This window comes from Seriola lalandi, unplaced genomic scaffold (genome assembly GCF_002814215.2).
Source record: "Seriola lalandi dorsalis isolate HSWRI2012SDOR001 ecotype SW California unplaced genomic scaffold, Sedor1 jcf7180002054478, whole genome shotgun sequence".
NCBI lineage: Eukaryota > Metazoa > Chordata > Actinopteri > Carangiformes > Carangidae > Seriola > Seriola lalandi.
The window spans coordinates 226,916-244,609 of NW_019525031.1; the positions used below are offsets into that span (position 1 = coordinate 226,916).

General features: G+C 42.3%; 2 protein-coding genes across 3 annotated transcripts; one reads left to right on the forward strand and one right to left on the reverse strand.

The window, feature by feature from the left end:
* Positions 1-7,340: 7,340 nt before the first annotated feature.
* stmn4l (stathmin-like 4, like) lies at positions 7,341-13,228 on the forward strand. Of its 2 annotated transcripts, none has more exons than XM_023412374.2 (7): positions 7,341-7,496; positions 8,764-8,834; positions 8,936-9,031; positions 9,906-10,111; positions 10,569-10,733; positions 10,847-10,864; positions 11,593-13,228. In XM_023412374.2, exons 2-7 carry the CDS (start codon positions 8,822-8,824, stop codon positions 11,599-11,601), a joined length of 507 nt encoding a protein of 168 aa, XP_023268142.1. In that variant the 5' UTR covers positions 7,341-7,496; positions 8,764-8,821; the 3' UTR covers positions 11,602-13,228. The 2 variants fall into 2 exon arrangements, with proteins under 2 accessions (XP_023268142.1, XP_023268140.1); XM_023412372.2 differs by having other exon boundaries at positions 7,394-7,496; positions 9,903-10,111.
* A 4-nt stretch (positions 13,229-13,232) lies between these two features.
* Positions 13,233-15,759, reverse strand: il17a/f1 (interleukin 17a/f1). The gene is made up of 3 exons (XM_023412415.2): positions 15,555-15,759; positions 14,476-14,705; positions 13,233-14,358 (listed from the first exon to the last, which is right to left on the reverse strand). The coding sequence occupies exons 1-3, from the start codon at positions 15,585-15,587 to the stop codon at positions 14,112-14,114; spliced, it is 510 nt and encodes a 169-aa protein (XP_023268183.1). The 5' UTR covers positions 15,588-15,759; the 3' UTR covers positions 13,233-14,111.
* Positions 15,760-17,694: the final 1,935 nt, after the last annotated feature.

The following is a 17,694-nucleotide window of genomic DNA, read 5'->3' on the forward strand; positions in this document are numbered from 1 at the left end:
TTTCAGAGCTTCAGATCTTCTGCTTCAAGTTTTAGATTTAGAGAGTTGATCCTTCACCTCTCCTTGAGGAGTTGGAGCAGGTAGATGAAGATATTTACCAAACAAAGATGGCTGGTTAAGGAGATTCGCACACACTGTTCACTTTGTTAAATGTACATTGATGTGATGAAAAGAGCTGCAGCTGCTGCTTCTCTTCTTCTCTGGTGTTTTTCTGGTAGAACTGATCAGTGTTGTGTTGATCTGTGATTCTCCCCTCAAACAGAAGCTGTGCTTTTCTTTCAGCAGCGCTCCATTGTCTTCATTCATTCTGAGCTCCGTGAATGAATTCACGTCCCCCGCCTGCCGACCATCTGCCAACACTCTGCCAACACTGTGCCAACACTGGGCTGTGTTCTCGTCGCCTACACGCTCGCTGAAATCCGGCAGCGTGGTCGGAGCGAGCGGCAGATGAGTCACTTTCCACTCGCTTCATTCAGTGTTGATGAGAAGAGAAACTTTCAGAAGATAATTGAACGTTTGACATGAAGCTCACAGTGATGAGTTCAGGAGACTTTCCCTCAGGTTCCAGACAAGTTCCTCAGCTTCAACTCTCAACACTGTCTCAGATCAGGTGAGTGATCATGCACCAGGTGAAGTGCAGGTGAGTTCAGTGTTTCTTCCCTGATTATTGTCACAAACTGGATGAATGTGACGATAAAAGAGATAAAAGTTCTGCTAAAAAACAAGAGATGTATTTAGTGGAGGTGGGAATCAGGCACATGGTGTATGTGTGACCGGGAACCACATGGCTGTCAGCAGGTGGAAGGGAGAGAAGAGGTGAGCACAGGTGAGCACAGGGGCCGGCTTTTATACTCCGGGAGGCCCAGGTGAACAGGTGAACAGCATCAGCTGACGACCCCCCCATGCCAACCAGCTGCCTGCTGATGTGGACGAGGACAACGATGGGAGGGGCGTCACATCATATGAAACAACATGGAGACACTCAGCGTTCACAATGATCCAACATCTACACAGGTTTGAATTTTATTCTAACAAGTGTTAAATATTTTCCAGTTAAATCATCAGAAATACACAAACGAGTACTCGCATTAAATCCATCCATTACCCAAACTGATCCTTATCGCATATAGTTACACCCTGAGCAGGTCACCTGACACGACAAACAACTTCTCATTATTATTGTTATTTAATACGTTTTTATAATCATATGATAGATGTATGATATTTTGGGGTTTTTCATATTTATTGATGCTTTTATTTGACAGGGAAAGTGGAGAGAGACAGGAAATACAGGAGAGAGAGTGGGAGAGAGACATGCAGTAAAGGGTCCGGCAGGCTGGGAGTCGAACCCGGGACCTGCTGCTGAGGCTCATACGCACATATGGCATGTGCCTGTCAGGACGCCCCCTACAGGCCACTTAGATTTGCCAATTAACCCAGAGGGAGAACATGAGAACTGCACACAGGAAGGCTCCAGCTGTCCCGCAGGTTCCAACACAGAACCTTCCTGTTGTGAGGAGACAGGGATTAACACTGGACCACCGCGCCAAAACACACACGTCCAAACACAATGATTCCTCTTGTGATGGTCGAACACCTGATGTTGTAGCTGCTGCAGCTGGACCTGGATCACCTGGTTCCCCTGGATCACCTGGATGTTCAGACCTCACCTCCCAGAGTTCAGCGGGAGAGAGAGAGCAGAGCTGAGGCTGAATAAACACCAGGAGCAGTTTAATGATTTATGCTTCTGTCCCTGACGAACGCTCACATGCTGTTGCAGATGTTGGAGCGTCGTCTTTAAACACGAGTCAAAACAAAATGTTGAGGTTCAGTTTTATTCTCAAATTCTCACAAAGCAAATTGAAAACAGCTGATCTGAGCTGAAGACTGCACGAGAGGAAAGTCCTGAAAAACAAGGAGGACTGGAGGAAACCAAGGCTCAGAGGGCTGTCCATCTGTCTCTCTGTCTGTCTCTCTCTCTCTGTATCTCTCTCTCTGTCTGTCTGTCTGTCTCTCTCTCTGTCTCTCTCCCTCTGCATCTCTCTCTCTGTCTGTCTGTCTGTCTGTCTGTCTGTCTGTCTGTCTCTCTCTCTCTGTCTCTCTCTCTCTCTGCATCTCTCTCTCTGTCTCTCTCCCTCTGCATCTCTCTCTCTGTCTCTCTCCCTCTCTCTCTGTCTCTCCCTCTCTCTCTCTCTCTCTCTCTCTGTCTCTCCCTCTCTCTCTCTCTCTCTCTCTGTCTCTCTCTGTCTCTCTCTCTCTGTCTGTCTGTCTCTCTCTCTGTATATCTCTCTCTCTCTCTCTCTCTGTCTGTCTGTCTCTCTCTCTGTATCTCTCTCTCTCCCTCTCTCTCCATCAGGTGAGTTTCTAGAAGCCTCCCCCAGCAGCAGCAGCAGCAGCAGCAGCAGTGACTCACCTCCGCTGACATTCAGCCCACACTATTGTCTGTTCTCTCTCCTCCTCTGCCTGCAGCTCGCTCACCCCTCCCCCCTCTCTCTCTCTCCCTCTCCCTCTCTCTCTCCCTCTCCCTCTCTCTCTCTCTCCCCTCCTCCGCAGTGGGCTTCAGACAGAACCAGAAACAGAAACACTGAGAGTCACGACGCCTCGCCGACACAAATAAAACACACGACTGCTGGCTGAGAGTCAGGCTGCTCATTCATACTGGAGCAGGACACACACACACACACACACACACACACACACACACACACACACTCTCTCTCTCTCTCTCTGGTGAACTGGTTTCAGCTGGTTTGAACTGGCAGACACCGACATGAATCCTCTGGAGCAGTGAAACTCTCACACCTAAAGATGCTCTGGATGAAAGCTCCAGTAGAGCGGGCAGTGTCCTGCTCAAGGGCCCCTCAGCGGTGCTGCTGAGTCCGATTTCCCTCCAGGTGAAGCTCATCTCCGGCAGGTGAACAGAGGCAGCGCCGTCTTTAGAGCGGAGGAGAAAACACTGAGTCAGTGAAAGTAATAAACACCTCGGTGTAGAAATCCTCTGAGTTAAAGTCAAAAATTAAACATAAAAAACCAAAAGTAAAAGAACTGAAACTAAAGTATGAATGTGTTCGTCTCTTTATTACCTGCATTTATCTATAAATTCATCTTAACATATGAAAATATAATAAATATGTTTTAACTAAAACAAAGAAAGTCCGCCCACTGATAAAGTTTCATCTCTGCCTATAATAAAACATCATAATATATTTATTGATTTTATCTTGTATCATTAATCTGAATCTGCAAAGTAACTTTTATTTTTATTTTTTGATTTATTTGATTATCATTATTTAATTGAACATAGTTTGAAACAAAGCATGAAAGGAAGGTGTTGCTGCTCCTCTCTGTTTAATCTCATTAAAACAGTCGAAACCAAATCATTCAACAAATTATTAAATCCTTTATTTACACGTTAATCTGAGTGAGGTCGGGATTTCTATCGGGACATATAGTTTATAGACAGACACATATATTCACAGGGCTGACAGTGTCACAGACATTATACACATACATACCTTTTCATATACAGTCCATGATATCACATACATTATTCTTTAAAAAAGGCTTTTGCAGCTGTTATTGTAAATAAATGAGCTCTTCAGTTATTAAATAAATGTTGAGCAGTTGAATATTTCCTCTGAAATGTGACGAGTCGACGTGAAGATCAGAAAATGACGGAACAAGTATTTGAGTAAAAGTCCTTAGTTCCTTTCCACCACTGTCATGAAGTGCAGGTGATAAAATGTGGACAAAGTCTTTTACTTTCAGTTCTTTCTTCAGGATTACTTTACCTTGGTGACAGAGTTGGACCTGAACATCTGTCCAACATCTGCACCAGAACCCTGATCTGAGCTGAGGCAGCAGAACTGCTCCTGTGATCATCTGATCGTGCAACAAAGAGAGAGAGAGGCATGATGAAGCGTTTAGCTCCGGTTCAGGCTGTGATGAGTCTCTGTCCCTAAATCTAAAAGTCTTTGTCAAATATTCTTGTCGTAGAATTTAATTTATGCTAATTTTGTAAATGTATGTTTTAAAGAGATTATAATAATAAATTCATCATTGTTTTTGTTTACACCTTTTTATTCTGAGCAGTTGTGCAGACGTCGGTTTGTTTCAGATGGTAAAAGTTTTTGTGATGATGACGTTTGGTTCAAGTGTTAAATATTTGGTCTGAACATGAACATCGTGTTTTAATCTGTATTTTTATATTTCATCTTCTTTTTGATTTGGTGCAAATGAAGAAGCAGCTTCACAGATCACAGGTGACGGAGCGCTGCCTGAGAGTCTGAACCCAGGGCTCAGAGGACCTGATCACCTGACTGATCAATCACTATCTTCAATCTTCTGTTGGTCAGAAAACACATTAAAACATTTGAACAAAGAAGCAGCATCATCATCATCATCATCATCACACACACACACACACACACACACACACACACACACACACACACACACACACACACGCGCACACACACGCACACACACGCACACACACTTACTTCAGCCTCACCTCAGCATCTATTATCAACTTCATGACTTTCACACTATGATGACATCACTGTTTCAGGCTCAGTGCGGTGACCTCATTGTCAGTGACATCATCGCCTGCACTCAGAGGTGATGTCATCTCTTGCCATTAGTGCTGCTGTTTGTGCCGGAGAGCAGCCTGCAGAACCCCAGAGAGCCCCGCCCCCTTCTGTTAATATCACACCTCTGTTGTCTTCCTTTCTACTGTGTTCTATTCTACTGTGTTCTATTCTACTGTGTTCTATTCTACTGTGTTCTATTCTACTGTGTTCTATTCTATTCTACTGTGTTCTATTCTATTCTATTCTATTGTGTTCTACATCACTCTGCTGTAGAGGCTCTTTAATAATACATCATGCTGCAGATGTTGTTTCTGCTGAATCCTGATTTGACTTTAAAGACACACACACACACACACACACACACACACACACAAACACACACACCCTGACTGTGTGGATCAGAGCTCTCAGCTGATTGGCTGCAGGTGACATCATCAGTTGGGATGTGGAGGTTTCTCTTGCTCCTCGTTGCTGCAGCCTCTCACTCACCTTGCCACCTCCACACATACACACACACACACACACACACACACACACACACACACACACACACACCTGCAGCATTGCAGTTACATACGTGACCTACAATCAGCTTCAAACCCTGTAGCAGCTGCTCAGCACCCAACATGAAACAGGTCCTCACAAAGATAGAGGTACAAACACACACACACACACACACACACACACACTGCAGCTGCATTACATCATCTAGCTCACTGTGAGGAGGATGGGATGGGAGAGGCGGTGTGTGTGTGTGTGTGTGTGTGTGTGTGTGTGTGTGTGTGTGTGTGTGTGTGTGTTCTACTCTGGTGCATGATGGGAGTTGTAGTCCTCTGTCGGCCATGTTTTCAGGTTTAATGAAGTTCAACTAATGATTGTCCATGTTGTTATTGAATAAATAAAATTGTCTCAGACTAAGGAAACACTGACCTCTGACCTTTGACCTCTGATTAACCCTCAGTCTGATAAAGCATTTAATTTCTAACCATTTTGTTTTATGTTTCCGCTCCTTTATTTGTTATTTGTTTCCCTTTCAGGTGCTTTTAGATACTGGATAATAATGAGCGTCACGCGTCGACACCTCGCCCTCCTCACACAGCTGCTTCCTGCAGAGAGCTGACTCTGGACCAACGTGGACAACCATACAGGGTTTATACAGACGGTTTCTACAGCAACATGCAAAGATAACTTTTATAAATTCTCTAATATTCTACAAAAATACAAAAGATTTATGATTACCGTTACCATGACACCATTATTATGATTTAATTTAAACTTTCTAAACATTTTAATCATGAATGTGAAAGATCTGGAGGAGCTGAGAGTGACAGACGATCCTCAACCAGAGCAACAGATGGAGGCGGTGTGTGTGTGTGTGTGTGTGTGTGTGTGTGTGTGTGTGTGTATGTGTGTTGGATGAGTGTTCCAGTCAGGATGAGTAACAGCTCATTGTCAGTCAGTAAATTTAGCGCTGACATTTCCTCAGAAGAACGCCGACCCAGCAAAACCAGATGGAACCGGATCAGAGCAGAACCACAAACATGAAGTTCTGAACAAAGTTGATTGAGGTTCTGTGACCGGAGTTCAACAGGTTAAACATACTGTAACTACAGGAGACTGTAACAGCTGTTCTACTGGACTCTGTGCATCACCTGTCCTGCAGCAACAATGAAGATTTTATCAAAATACAGACTGACAGCGAGCTGCACGGTGGTGCAGTGGTTAGCGCTGTTGCCTCACAGCAAGAAGGTTCCGGGTCCGAGTCCTGGCTCGGCCGTGGGATCTTTCTGTGTGGAGTTTGCATGTTCTCCCCGTGCACTCCGGGTACTCCGGCTTCCTCCCACAGTCCATAGACATGCAAAATGGGGACTAGGCTAATTGGATACTCTAAATTGACCATAGGTGTGGCTGTGAGTGTGAATGGTTGTCTGTCTCTATGTGTCTGCGATGGACTGCGATGGACTGGCGACCTGTCCAGGGTGTACCCCGCCTCTCGCCCGAAAAGATGCTGGGATAGGCTCCAGCCCCCCCGCGACCCTACTAGAGGATAAGCGGTAGAGAATGAATGAATGAATGAATGACAGACTCACACGGACTCACAGAGACTCACAGAGACTCACACAGACTCACACAGACTCACACGGACTCACACGGACTCACAGAGACTCACAGAGACTCACGGATAACATGAGGCTTTTTGCACAGCAGATATTTAAGGAAGATATTTGAGTCTGAACTCACCTGTGCACGTCGACACGTCTGACATCAGGAGCCCTGCACACACCTGCAGCTCACCTGTTGCTGATCAGCCAATCACTGATGCAGGAACAGAAACCTAATGTTTGAACAGTCACCACATGAATCTCAAACTGTTGTTTCCTGGTTTATGGGATTATTACACATTTATTTTCTATATGTATCTTGGTAGAAGTCACGTTTAATATCAGTTTGCATTACTACAGTTATTTATTTATTTATTTATTCTTAATGTTGATACTGCTCTCTCTCTCTCTGCTCATCTGTGTGTCTTTGTAAACATGATGATGTGTGTGTGTGTGTGTGTGTGTGTGTGTGTGTGTGTGTGTGTGTGTGTGTGTGTGTGTGTGCGTGCTCATCGTTGTGCAGTGATTATGTTGAAGATCAGGAGGATTCCTCCGAAATAAAACACCCACCACTGCTCTGAGCCCCCACCTCACCTCACCCCCTCCTCATCCTCCTCCTTCACCTCCCCCCTCCTCCTGCTCACTCTACCCTCCAGGACCAATCACAGCCCAGGATTCCTGCCGGCCAATCAGCTGGCTGCTGGGTGATGTCATGCAGCAGGCTGCCTGTGAGGTGCTGATGCTGCTGAGCTGCAGATCTTCAGTCTGAACAGAGAGAACAGAGACGGAGCATCACTGCAGGGTGAGTGCACACACACACACACACACACACACACACACACACACACACGTTTATATTTACTATCTGTTTTTGATTGTTTATGTTGTTGTGTATTTTCCTGCATGTTTCCTGCTGCAGCCTGTTCTCAGAGAACAGAGCAGAGCAGATGAAAGTCGGTTTCATCTGATTCTGTTTTTCTGCTTCGTTCACTCGTTCATTCATCTGCAGTTTCTTTCTTTGTCCTTTTCATCTTTTCTTTCTTTCTGTTCTTCGCTGCTTATTTTTCTTTTTCTTTTCTCTCCTTCTTCATGATGAAGTTCAGTGTCAGAGCTGCTGCTCTGCAGAAGCTGCTGCGCTTACTGGCAACAATGACATCATCGCTTAGCCCCTGCACACACACACACACACACACACACACACATACACACACACACACACACACACAAAGTTTGTACATTGTGTTTGCAGTAACCCTTAAAGGATAATCAGTTAAAAAACATCGGATGATTTTAGTGATTCTTCTCTCTGCTGTGACCTGAAGTAGTTTGGATGTTGTGATGTGAACTTGCACAGTTGGTTTTATTTTATACATTGCAATTAAAACAGTGAATGTAAAACAGCCTGAGGGATGAAGTGATGGTAGAAGGTGAAACTGCAGCTCTGGTGTTTTCTCTTAAACTGTGAGAGAAGAAGAAGCTTCTGCCGTTTCAGATCTTAGCTCATGTTGGATGTTTCTTTATTCGGAGTCTGACTCAGTCCAGGTGTTTTCGTGCAGCAGCTGCAGCTGATTCACGAGTGTGAAACTCCTGCAGGGTCGTCGTCGTGTCTCTGTGTTTGCTGCTGATTCAGTTTCTCACTCTGGAGGAATTATTTTAATCTCCTGAAGTCGATCACATGAGTCATTGCTCTGAAAACACACAAACAAGCTGAAAGAAAATCTGCCTCATGAGCAAAATCTGACCTTTGAGTCAGAATCATTCGGTCTCTGAAGGTTCAGAGGAAATCTGTGACGTGCAGAGAGATTTTAAAATCAAGAAGAAGAAGAAACTTTTGATTCATTAGTCAGCTGCAGATGACACAGGCAAACAAATGACTCAATGATGCATTAGATGCCAAAACAAGTCATAAGCAAAGTAACCAGGTTCAACCTTTGACCTCCAGAAGGTTCAGATTCATGTTTAGAAAAAGAGAAACTTTTCTCTTCCTCTTTTTTTTTACTTCTCTTTAGTTCTTTAGTTTTCTTCTTGTAGTTTAACTCGTCTCTGTGTCTCTGTGTCTCTGTCCTCAGGAACAGACTCTACCTCACCACAGTGTCTTTGAGAGAAAACTACAGCAGCAGCAGCAGGATGACTCTAGCAGGTAAAGCCAATTATTAGTTATTGATTTCCTGACTGATTTGTTCACGTTAATGTCATTTTTTTATTTGATTCTGAGTGGATTCATATATATGTTTCCTCCAGCTTACAAAGAGAAGATGCGACAGCTCCCCCTGGTGTCCGTCTTCTGCTCCTGCATCCTGCCTGAACCCAGAGACGCCACGGTCGACAAGAAGGAAGGTCAGCTGCACTCCCACTCTATTCTATTCTATTCTGTTCTATTCTATTCTGTTCTATTCTACTCTGATCATCAAACCAACACCAGCATTAGTTTGAAAGTTCGTGCCTGACATTGTAGACAGGCAGTCTTCATCAGTAAACGTTGTCTGCTCAGTTGTCATGGATACGGCCCAGTTCTCCTTACGTCTGAAGTATTTATCGTGTTTCTCTCTTAAATATTTACAAGCCTCTTCACGTGGAAATTAGTTTATTTATTTTAAACATTTGATATTGATAGAATTTATTTTGAATTTACTTTATTTGACAGATAATTAATCAGTTAATTCATTAGTGAAATCTAAACAGTGATAACAGCTGTGGAAGAAATTATGTCCAGCTTTTCTGTTCTGCTCTGAATAGATAAATATTCTGCTGCTTTTTAAATGCACTTTGAAAGTGACTCTGGTCTCAAAAAGTGCAACATTAACTAGTTTTATGTAGTAAATGATCTGATTCTGCATGTAAATGATAATTCTGTAAACAAACAGCTGCACAGTGCAGTATGAGTCGAGGCTCTAGTAGAGTCCAACCTTTAGAAATAAGCTCTCAACTTAATACTGACTTTTCTTTTCACTAGACGTCATTAAAATCTCATGTTCTCAGGTTTTAAATCATTCATCATTGCTCTGGTCTCAGGGGCTGGAGTGTTTCCCATCATGCATTAGGCAAGAAGAGGCTCAAGCCTAAACAGGTCACCAGACTATACAGCACTCACAGTTTCCTCCACATGTGGAGTAGTTCATATAAAAAATCATTGAACTGTGAGTGAGAGGAAACAGAAATAATCCGTCTTCTGTGGTCGCCTCATGGTCTTGTGTTCTTCTTCTTGCAGCAGGTGTGGTGGACTTGAACCTGTGCAACATCCGGGACATGGAGGTGATCGAGCTGAGCAAGCGGGCGAGTGGTCAGGCCTTCGAGGTCATCCTGAAGCCGCCCACCTTCGACGGCGGCCCCGAACTCAGGGCCACCACGCCGCCTCGCCAAAAACCCTCACTGGAGGAGATCCAGAAGAAACTGGACGCCGCTCAGGAGAGGAGGAAGGTGTGTAGACCGACGACAGTGGAGTTTAGATTTTAGTCAGTGTGTGGTCGAACTGTTGGTGATAAATAAACAACAAATAATCTGTAAGGTTCATTCTCTGGGGAACATGAATCTTTAGTTTCATGAGTTGCTGAGAAATTTCAATCTGGACCAAAATGATGGATCTACTGATAAAAACATCAAAAACAGAGAGGTCTTAAAATCAATCCCTGAGGAACGCCACTAGTTATTTTAGAGTTTAATCTGAGCAAATTGATTGAAAACAGTCTTTTGACTTTTGATCAATATTCAATCAATCAATCACAGATTGTTGCTTTGTGGCGCCATCATGGATTTAAACAATTCTACCAGGAAAACCACCAAGAAGCTTGTGACAAAAAATTAATTGGCTTCTGTTTTTTAAAAGTGGATGTTGGAAAAGAGAAAGTCTGTAAACTGTGGCTCTGTCTCCCTCTAGTGTCAGGAGGCGGAGCTGCTGAAGCACCTGGCTGAGAGGAGGGAGCATGAGCGGGAAGTTGCTCAGAAAGCTCTGACCAAAGAGCGCCAGGAGCACCGCGCTGACGCCGACAAGGAACAGAGGCAGATGCACCTGAACGCCTCACAGGAGCAGCTGCAGGAGGAGGTGAGGCTCGTTTCCTGTCGCACTTCACTCCTTTACTGAGATGATGCAGATTCTGCTACAGAGACATGAATCTCTGATCTGATGAGTTTGTGTTGTTTGTGTTTGTGTTTCAGGACAAGCACAGTGTGGAGGTGAGGAGGAGGAGGACGAGGAGGAGGAGGAGATGTTCTACATAACAAACAAACACATGACATTTGACATTTTGGGGAAAACGCATCAGTTTCACATCTGTGTGTTCAGTATAGAGCTGGAGTCAGGCTGTGGTTAGCCTAGCTTAGCATAAAGGCTGGAAACAGCTAGCGTGGCTCTGTCCAAAGTTCAAAAACACACCTAGCAACAATTCTGAAGCTCAGTGATGTTTTTAAACTGACTGTGATGAAGGAACAAGACTGTGGAGAACAGCTGTTGTTGTTCCTTATAGAAATGGATTTATGATAAAAAAGCAAAACAAATCTTTGACTATTTTCTTAAAGCAGTTTTTAGGTAAAATGACCACAACAGAAAATCTGACAAAAACAGCTGTTACATAATGTTTTCCAGTCGTTCTTCATAATCTTGTTTCCTTCCACTGAACCTACATTCAAGTTCCATTCATACAACAAAATCACAGTCTATTAGAAAGTGTTACCAGACTTACATCATGTGACATCAGGGTGGTAGATAGAACCAGGAGAAACAGACCAAAGGTAGATTTACTTGATCCAGAGAAGGTTTAACTTTAAAATGAGTCCTACCTTTCCTAAAGGACGAACAATTAGTAGTTTTCACACTTCAGATCTCTAATGATTTTGAGATGAACAGAGTTTATCCATGACTGGGAGTAACTGTACTGACTTCACCCTCTGTTCTCTACCTCCAGGTGTCTTGATGGCCTGATCACAACACAAGCTGAACTTTATTTGGAAGCCATTTTGGAGGATTGACGAGCTGAGTGTTGATATGCCGGAAGCCCGGCGCTGCTCCGACTGGGAGACTTGACAGGATGAGACTCTGAAAAGAGTGAGAGAAGAAGAAGAAGAAAAAGAGGAGGAGGAGGACTGAGGGCGAGTTCGAGCGCTCGACCTCCTCTGAACAACCAGGACTCTTTTTAACGAGATAAACTGACGGACGCTGCAGATTCAGTCATCATTAGATGGTTCAGAGGGGTTTTACTGTGCTTTGTTGCCATGCCAACAGTGCCAATGTGTTCATGTGTGTGTGACTGTGTGTCAAGGATTCAACGCCTTCACAAGTCTTAGAAGTTGTGCCCAACCAAACCTGACCCGACAGAACCCGGACTGAAACCCAAACAAGGAACTTTTACCCGAATGGATCAAAGTCCTCAGAAGACTGGATCCACCTGCCAGGAGAGTTCAGCAAGAGGAGTCTGGATATAGTTAAACAGCCCCATCTGGTGGACAGTTAACATCATTGCATTTACTGTAAAACAGCAGCAAGAGAAAGGTTTGATCAGAGGCTGTTTAGTGACGCCTAATGGCAGCTGTAGGAAAGTACAGGAAGTCAGCAGGTGAGCCACTTTCTCACAGGGTTGTATTCCAGACCACCGAAGTCCAGTCTGAGATGAGGCGAGCAGTTCTGACATCAAGTCAAGAACAAGACCAGTAAAGGCAAAAAACAAACGATTTAGAAAGGAAAGTCCGGTTGAGCACGTCTACCAAACTGAGACAGATCAGATCCAGAGAACCCACAAAACCGAGACAATCTGAGTCAGCACGATACAAGATCGAGATGAATCAAAACATAGAAAACAAAGAGACGACTTTCACTTAAATCAAAGAACAATGACAAGAGACAAGTTCAGATTGAAACGCTGAAGAAACCCCAGACAAGTCCGAGTCTAAATGCCACAAATCCGGTTCACCTGCCCAAGATGAGTCAAAGCACAGGTGATACTGAGACACATTCAAATGAACTTTCTCCGGGCCGAGACAAATTAAAGTCACAAAATAGAGTCAGAGTCAAACACTCATGAGACTGAGACAAGTAATAAATTATTTAAAAAAAACCTTTGAGATCCTTATTGAGATTTCACATCCCAGTTTTTATTTTTCAGATTCTATATTTGGATTTGTCTCATACTTCTTCATATTAAGACAATGTACTACAATGAGCATGCTAGCATCTATGCTATCACTTGAAGCTACATTTCTGTATAGACGAGTTACAAACAGCTCATGTGGCTAATGGCTAACATTAGCTACATCACAGGTTACTTACCTGTCCAATAACCATCATACTGACCCCCCCGCTGATATAAATGAGCGAATTTAATTGATGAACAACTGATAATCGATTGTGTACAGTGTTTACAGCTGCAGTGGTGTGTTTCTGTGTATGTGTGTGTGTGTGTGTGTGTGTGTGTGTGTGTGTGTGTGTGTGTTTCCCTGGCAATGTTATTGTAAAGGAGTCAGGGAGTGATGATGATGATGATGATGACGATGATGTACAGAAATCACATTATATTTTAAATTCAAGAATAAAACAATGACACTTTACATCTTTGTTCATCTCTTTTTATTCAGTCAACTCCACATTCAGCCTCAGAACTATAAATACATCAACATCAATATAACATCACCAATAAATACCTACTGAAGATCAATACAACATTTAAATAAAATGCAATTTCAATTAACTTAAACCATAAATAGTACACAGTATATGAAACAGCAGCATGTAGGGGACACACATAAATGTTCAAACATTAGTTACTTATGAGTTAATTAACAAATGTCACTAATTCAAAATCATGAGATACAATATGTAGTTATTTAATCTATGACATACAGGGTCATATTTTTGGTTCAATATCTTAATTATGAGATTCTAGACTCCTATTTTTAAAGTTATAATTAATTATTCGATAATTAGATAATGACTTACAATCATAATTACAACCACAATTAACATATTTCAGTTCAATATTTCAAAGCATGATATCAGTCTCAGTCTCTATGCAGATGACTCACAATTATACATCTTATCTGATTTTATCATTCTTCAGTGACCTCAGTTAAACCAGTCAATCACTCATGCTCTTCATTTAGTCATTTAATTTCTTCCCATTATGGCAAAATAAAATTTGCAGAAATTGTTGCATTTAATGACAAGATTAATGTCAATCATGTAATTTCAAAAATTTAAAAATAACTTGGAGACTGTATAATTGCTTTTGCTGTGCTACATAAATATTAATAGATTATAATTATTATATTATTTTTAATGTATAGAAGGAGAAAGAAAGGTAAAACATACATTTTTGTATTTTTTTTCCTATATTGTCAGGATTTTATATTTTTATAGCATCATTGATCTTCCGTACTGAAGCCTCCGTTTGTGCGCGACTAACCCAGGTCCTGGTCTGGTTTCTGCTGGTTTTCACTGTTGCTGTGTGACTATGGGTCGGACACAGGTGCAGCCCACTGCCATGAGGCGGGACTCCAACCTGTAGTGGTAGTTCTGTCCCGCCCCTGCCGCCCTGACTCGCCGCAGCACCAGCACCTGGTGCATGATGGGTCTGGACTCCAGGCTCCGGTCCTCCTGGCCCTTCGAGTCCAGGCAGCCCTGCAGCAGACAGCGAGCCTCAGACAGCACCGAGGGGTAGAGGGAGTCATCGTGGGAGATGCTGAGGACGGAGAGAGAGAAGGGACAAAAACATGTAAATATCAGATTAACTTTAATTCTGTTTTAATTATTTTATCTTAATTAAAATCCTTAACGAGAGACTGGTGTGTGTTCGTACTTGTACGTCCACGGGGAGATGGAGTCGTTCTCAAGAGGTCTAATGTTTCTGGAAGGAACCAAAGAATTGGCGTCCAGCTGCAGGGGGACCGTTTCTACTGTCGCACCATCAGACTTCCTGTGTGTCTTCGCTGGGTGTTTGGAATGTCCACCTGGTTTCTGCATGGCTGCTGCCTCCGTCACAGTCATCATCATCATCATCATCATCATCACTGCCACAACACAGGCAGCCTGAGGAAGAGGAGAGTTTTTTTACTTTTACTTTTCCATCTATAAGAAATAAATCATGTGTTTTATTTTATTAAATACTCTTTATTTTATTATAACTTAATTTAAATGTAACACACATGAAAAACATGTTTATTACATGTAAATCACATGCAACAAATTCACACGTGAAATTTAAGAAAACACCTGTGAAAACAACTTCCACCAGCAATGAATAACATTCTAATTATAAATTACATAAATTATAAATAGAATATATTTGAACAATCTAATCAACAAAACATAAAAAGTTTTACTCAATGTTTAAAGTTTTAGGGAATAATCATAATAAAACATCTCTTGTTTTTGACGTTCTGATTGAGTTTGAATGAAATTATTGTGAAGTTGCTTTAAAAAATAATAATCTGCCAAACAAATGTAATGTAACATAAAATAGATTAAAACACATTCTGGGTTTTATTGAGGTTCATTTTTATCTCTCGGGTTGTTTAAAAATGCTTTTTTTCTGTTTTTATTTCATGTATTTCAGCCAATCAGAGGCCGTCTCTCATTCACCCTCCCAGCATTAAAAGTTCTACGATGAAATAAAAATAAGCTCCAATAAACATGTTACATGGAAAATCAGAATGATATTATAATTAGTTCAGTTTTAATAATTAATTTCAAATAAAATAAAAAAAATGTACTCTCTAGTAAATAGAGCGTGTTATTCATATGTTTTATACTTCAAACAGATGAGCTTTTACCATTTGGAGGGAAACACTGATATTTCTGAACGTTTAAAACTTCTGAACTCGACGCTGTTTGAACTGATTTACATAAAATAATAAAGTTAGAACTCGCCGCTCTCACCGTCATTCTGCAGGAGGTGGATGTTGAAAACATGCTGATGGTCGTCCTCGTCTTGGTTCTTCAGATGCGCTCTTTTTGCAGATGTTTCAGACCTCAGCGTTTGCTTTTGTTCTTCTTTGTGTTCAAAGGCTCCTCAGGTTCTGCTGGAGGTTCAGGTCAGAGGCTGTAACCTGCAGGTCAGACAGTCTGGTCTCCGTTGTGTCTCTTGAAGTTTAGGTTGAAACTGTCTTGTTCTGCTGGTGTATGTAAAGTCGCAGGTGGTGGTGGTCGTCTTCTTCTTCTCTGGTGTTCTGGTGGACATCGGTGAAGGCTGTGATTTTTATCCTGATGCACATCAGAGTCAGCACTGCTGTCGGACTTCCGCTGATGATGTCAACATCTTTCTGTCTTTCTTCACCACGCAGATGAGATCGCATGCTTTGTTCTGATGCTCTGACCCACTTTCACAGCCGATAAAGAGGTGAAATTATTCTGCAATGAAATGTTGCAGCAGATTTTCTAGGTCATCAAGTCTCCACCATAAAACACCAAGTTATATAAATGAATGTTTAATGTGATGGTGTCAGTTTGCCATAGTTTGGTCCTCGTAGTTCAAATGAACATAAATCTCACACTGATGTTTTAAACAATAGTTTTTTTTCTGACTGTGTCGGCAGTTTGTCCTGCCACAAACTCACTGCCAGATCCAGCTGCATGAATTCATCTGCATCTGGTCTGAACAGAGTCCTGACCTCAACCCAGTTTGTGATTCTGATCTTATCAGCTCTGATGTGCAGCTCCATACCACAGCTGCAAAGTGCCAAACGAACCAATAAACTGCAGTTTCTTCAGCACAGGAGATGATAATTAATTCGATGATTAGCATTGTTTAAACCTTAAACGTGGTGTTTATTATAGTAACCATGACGACAAAGGTCTGGTACACCTGCAGCTGGGCTCTATTCGAGGGTAGAGACAGGTGACCTGTTATGGCTGTTATACCATGCTGTAAAATCCTGGGCCACTCCGTCTGCAGAGCGTCTTGTTCTGACTCGTGTTCCTGAATGAATCCAACCTTAAACCCAATCTACTCACACTCAGGCAGGAACACCTGAGCGAGGGTTTAATTCCATAAACCAGCGTCACAGCAGGTGATCCAGTTCTCCATCTCAGCCCGCTCCATCACAGACTTGATGTTCTACGTCGTCATGGCGCTAAAGCCATCACATTTAACAAGATTAAAAACTTATATCGATCTAAACTCTGCTGAGTTCTCAGCATCTTATTAGTGTGGCTTTATCCAGAGCACCAAACTGCTTTGTGGCACAATCACCTGTCGTAAACTACAAACATATAACTGTTCACTTAAATCATGGAGAGGAAGCGTAACCACCGCAGGAACCAGAGTCTAAATTTAGTTCCGGGGTAATTGATTGACTCCCAAAAAGGTACCTGGTCAGGGGGGGTAGTACTTTCCAAAGGTTCAGGAACTTTGGGGGGTGGGGACTGCAGTGCTGAACATTTCTGACTGGTGGAGTACTCACTGCTTTTTATTTCACCCGCCATGTTTAACAGTCCGCATCGAACAAACACATTTTCCACAGCGTGAGACAGGTCCGCGAGAGGGAAAGAAAACTGAAACTTCAAAAAGATAAAGGACCTCAACAACCGGAGAGGCTGACGTTGCCACCCGCCACGCATAATATGGGATCGTCACGTATTTGAAATAAAATGCAATTTGTCCCGTATTTCTGTTCATGTGACGTCCTTAAAGTGAATAATTATAATGTCAAGTCATAATTTTGCATCATCATCATCATCATCATCACCTTGAAGAAAAGTACCTGGAGCTGAAAGTCAAAACGTGGCTATATACAGGGACTATTGTACGAACTTGAATAAATGTAGAACCTAAATAAGAGAATCTAAATAACTTCTCAGCAAGAAACATCAACAAATAGGTTCTGTACTTAATTGGCTCTTACATGACATATATGGTCATTTAATTTGGAGAACTGGTTGATTTTTATATATTAATTGACAAATTAACGTATTTGGCAAGTTGCAAAAAAGACTTTGTGCATTTCATCATTATATTAACAGAATATACTGTATATTCATGGCTTTGGTGTCGTCTTCATATTAAATCTGTCACTTCTAA

Bases quoted from the DNA above. Each gene is read 5' to 3' on its own strand.
- stmn4l (XM_023412372.2), top strand. The intron at 9,032-9,902 runs GTCAGCTGCACT...TTCTTCTTGCAG, and splicing joins CACGGTCGACAAGAAGGAAG to CAGGTGTGGTGGACTTGAAC. The intron at 10,112-10,568 runs GTGTGTAGACCG...GTCTCCCTCTAG, and splicing joins CCGCTCAGGAGAGGAGGAAG to TGTCAGGAGGCGGAGCTGCT.
- il17a/f1 (XM_023412415.2), bottom strand. From the start codon at position 15,587: ATGTTTTCAACATCCACCTCCTGCAGAATGACG. The intron at 14,706-15,554 runs GTGAGAGCGGCG...CCTCTTCCTCAG, and splicing joins CCACCTCCTGCAGAATGACG to GCTGCCTGTGTTGTGGCAGT. The intron at 14,359-14,475 runs GTACGAACACAC...CTCCGTCCTCAG, and splicing joins ATCTCCCCGTGGACGTACAA to CATCTCCCACGATGACTCCC.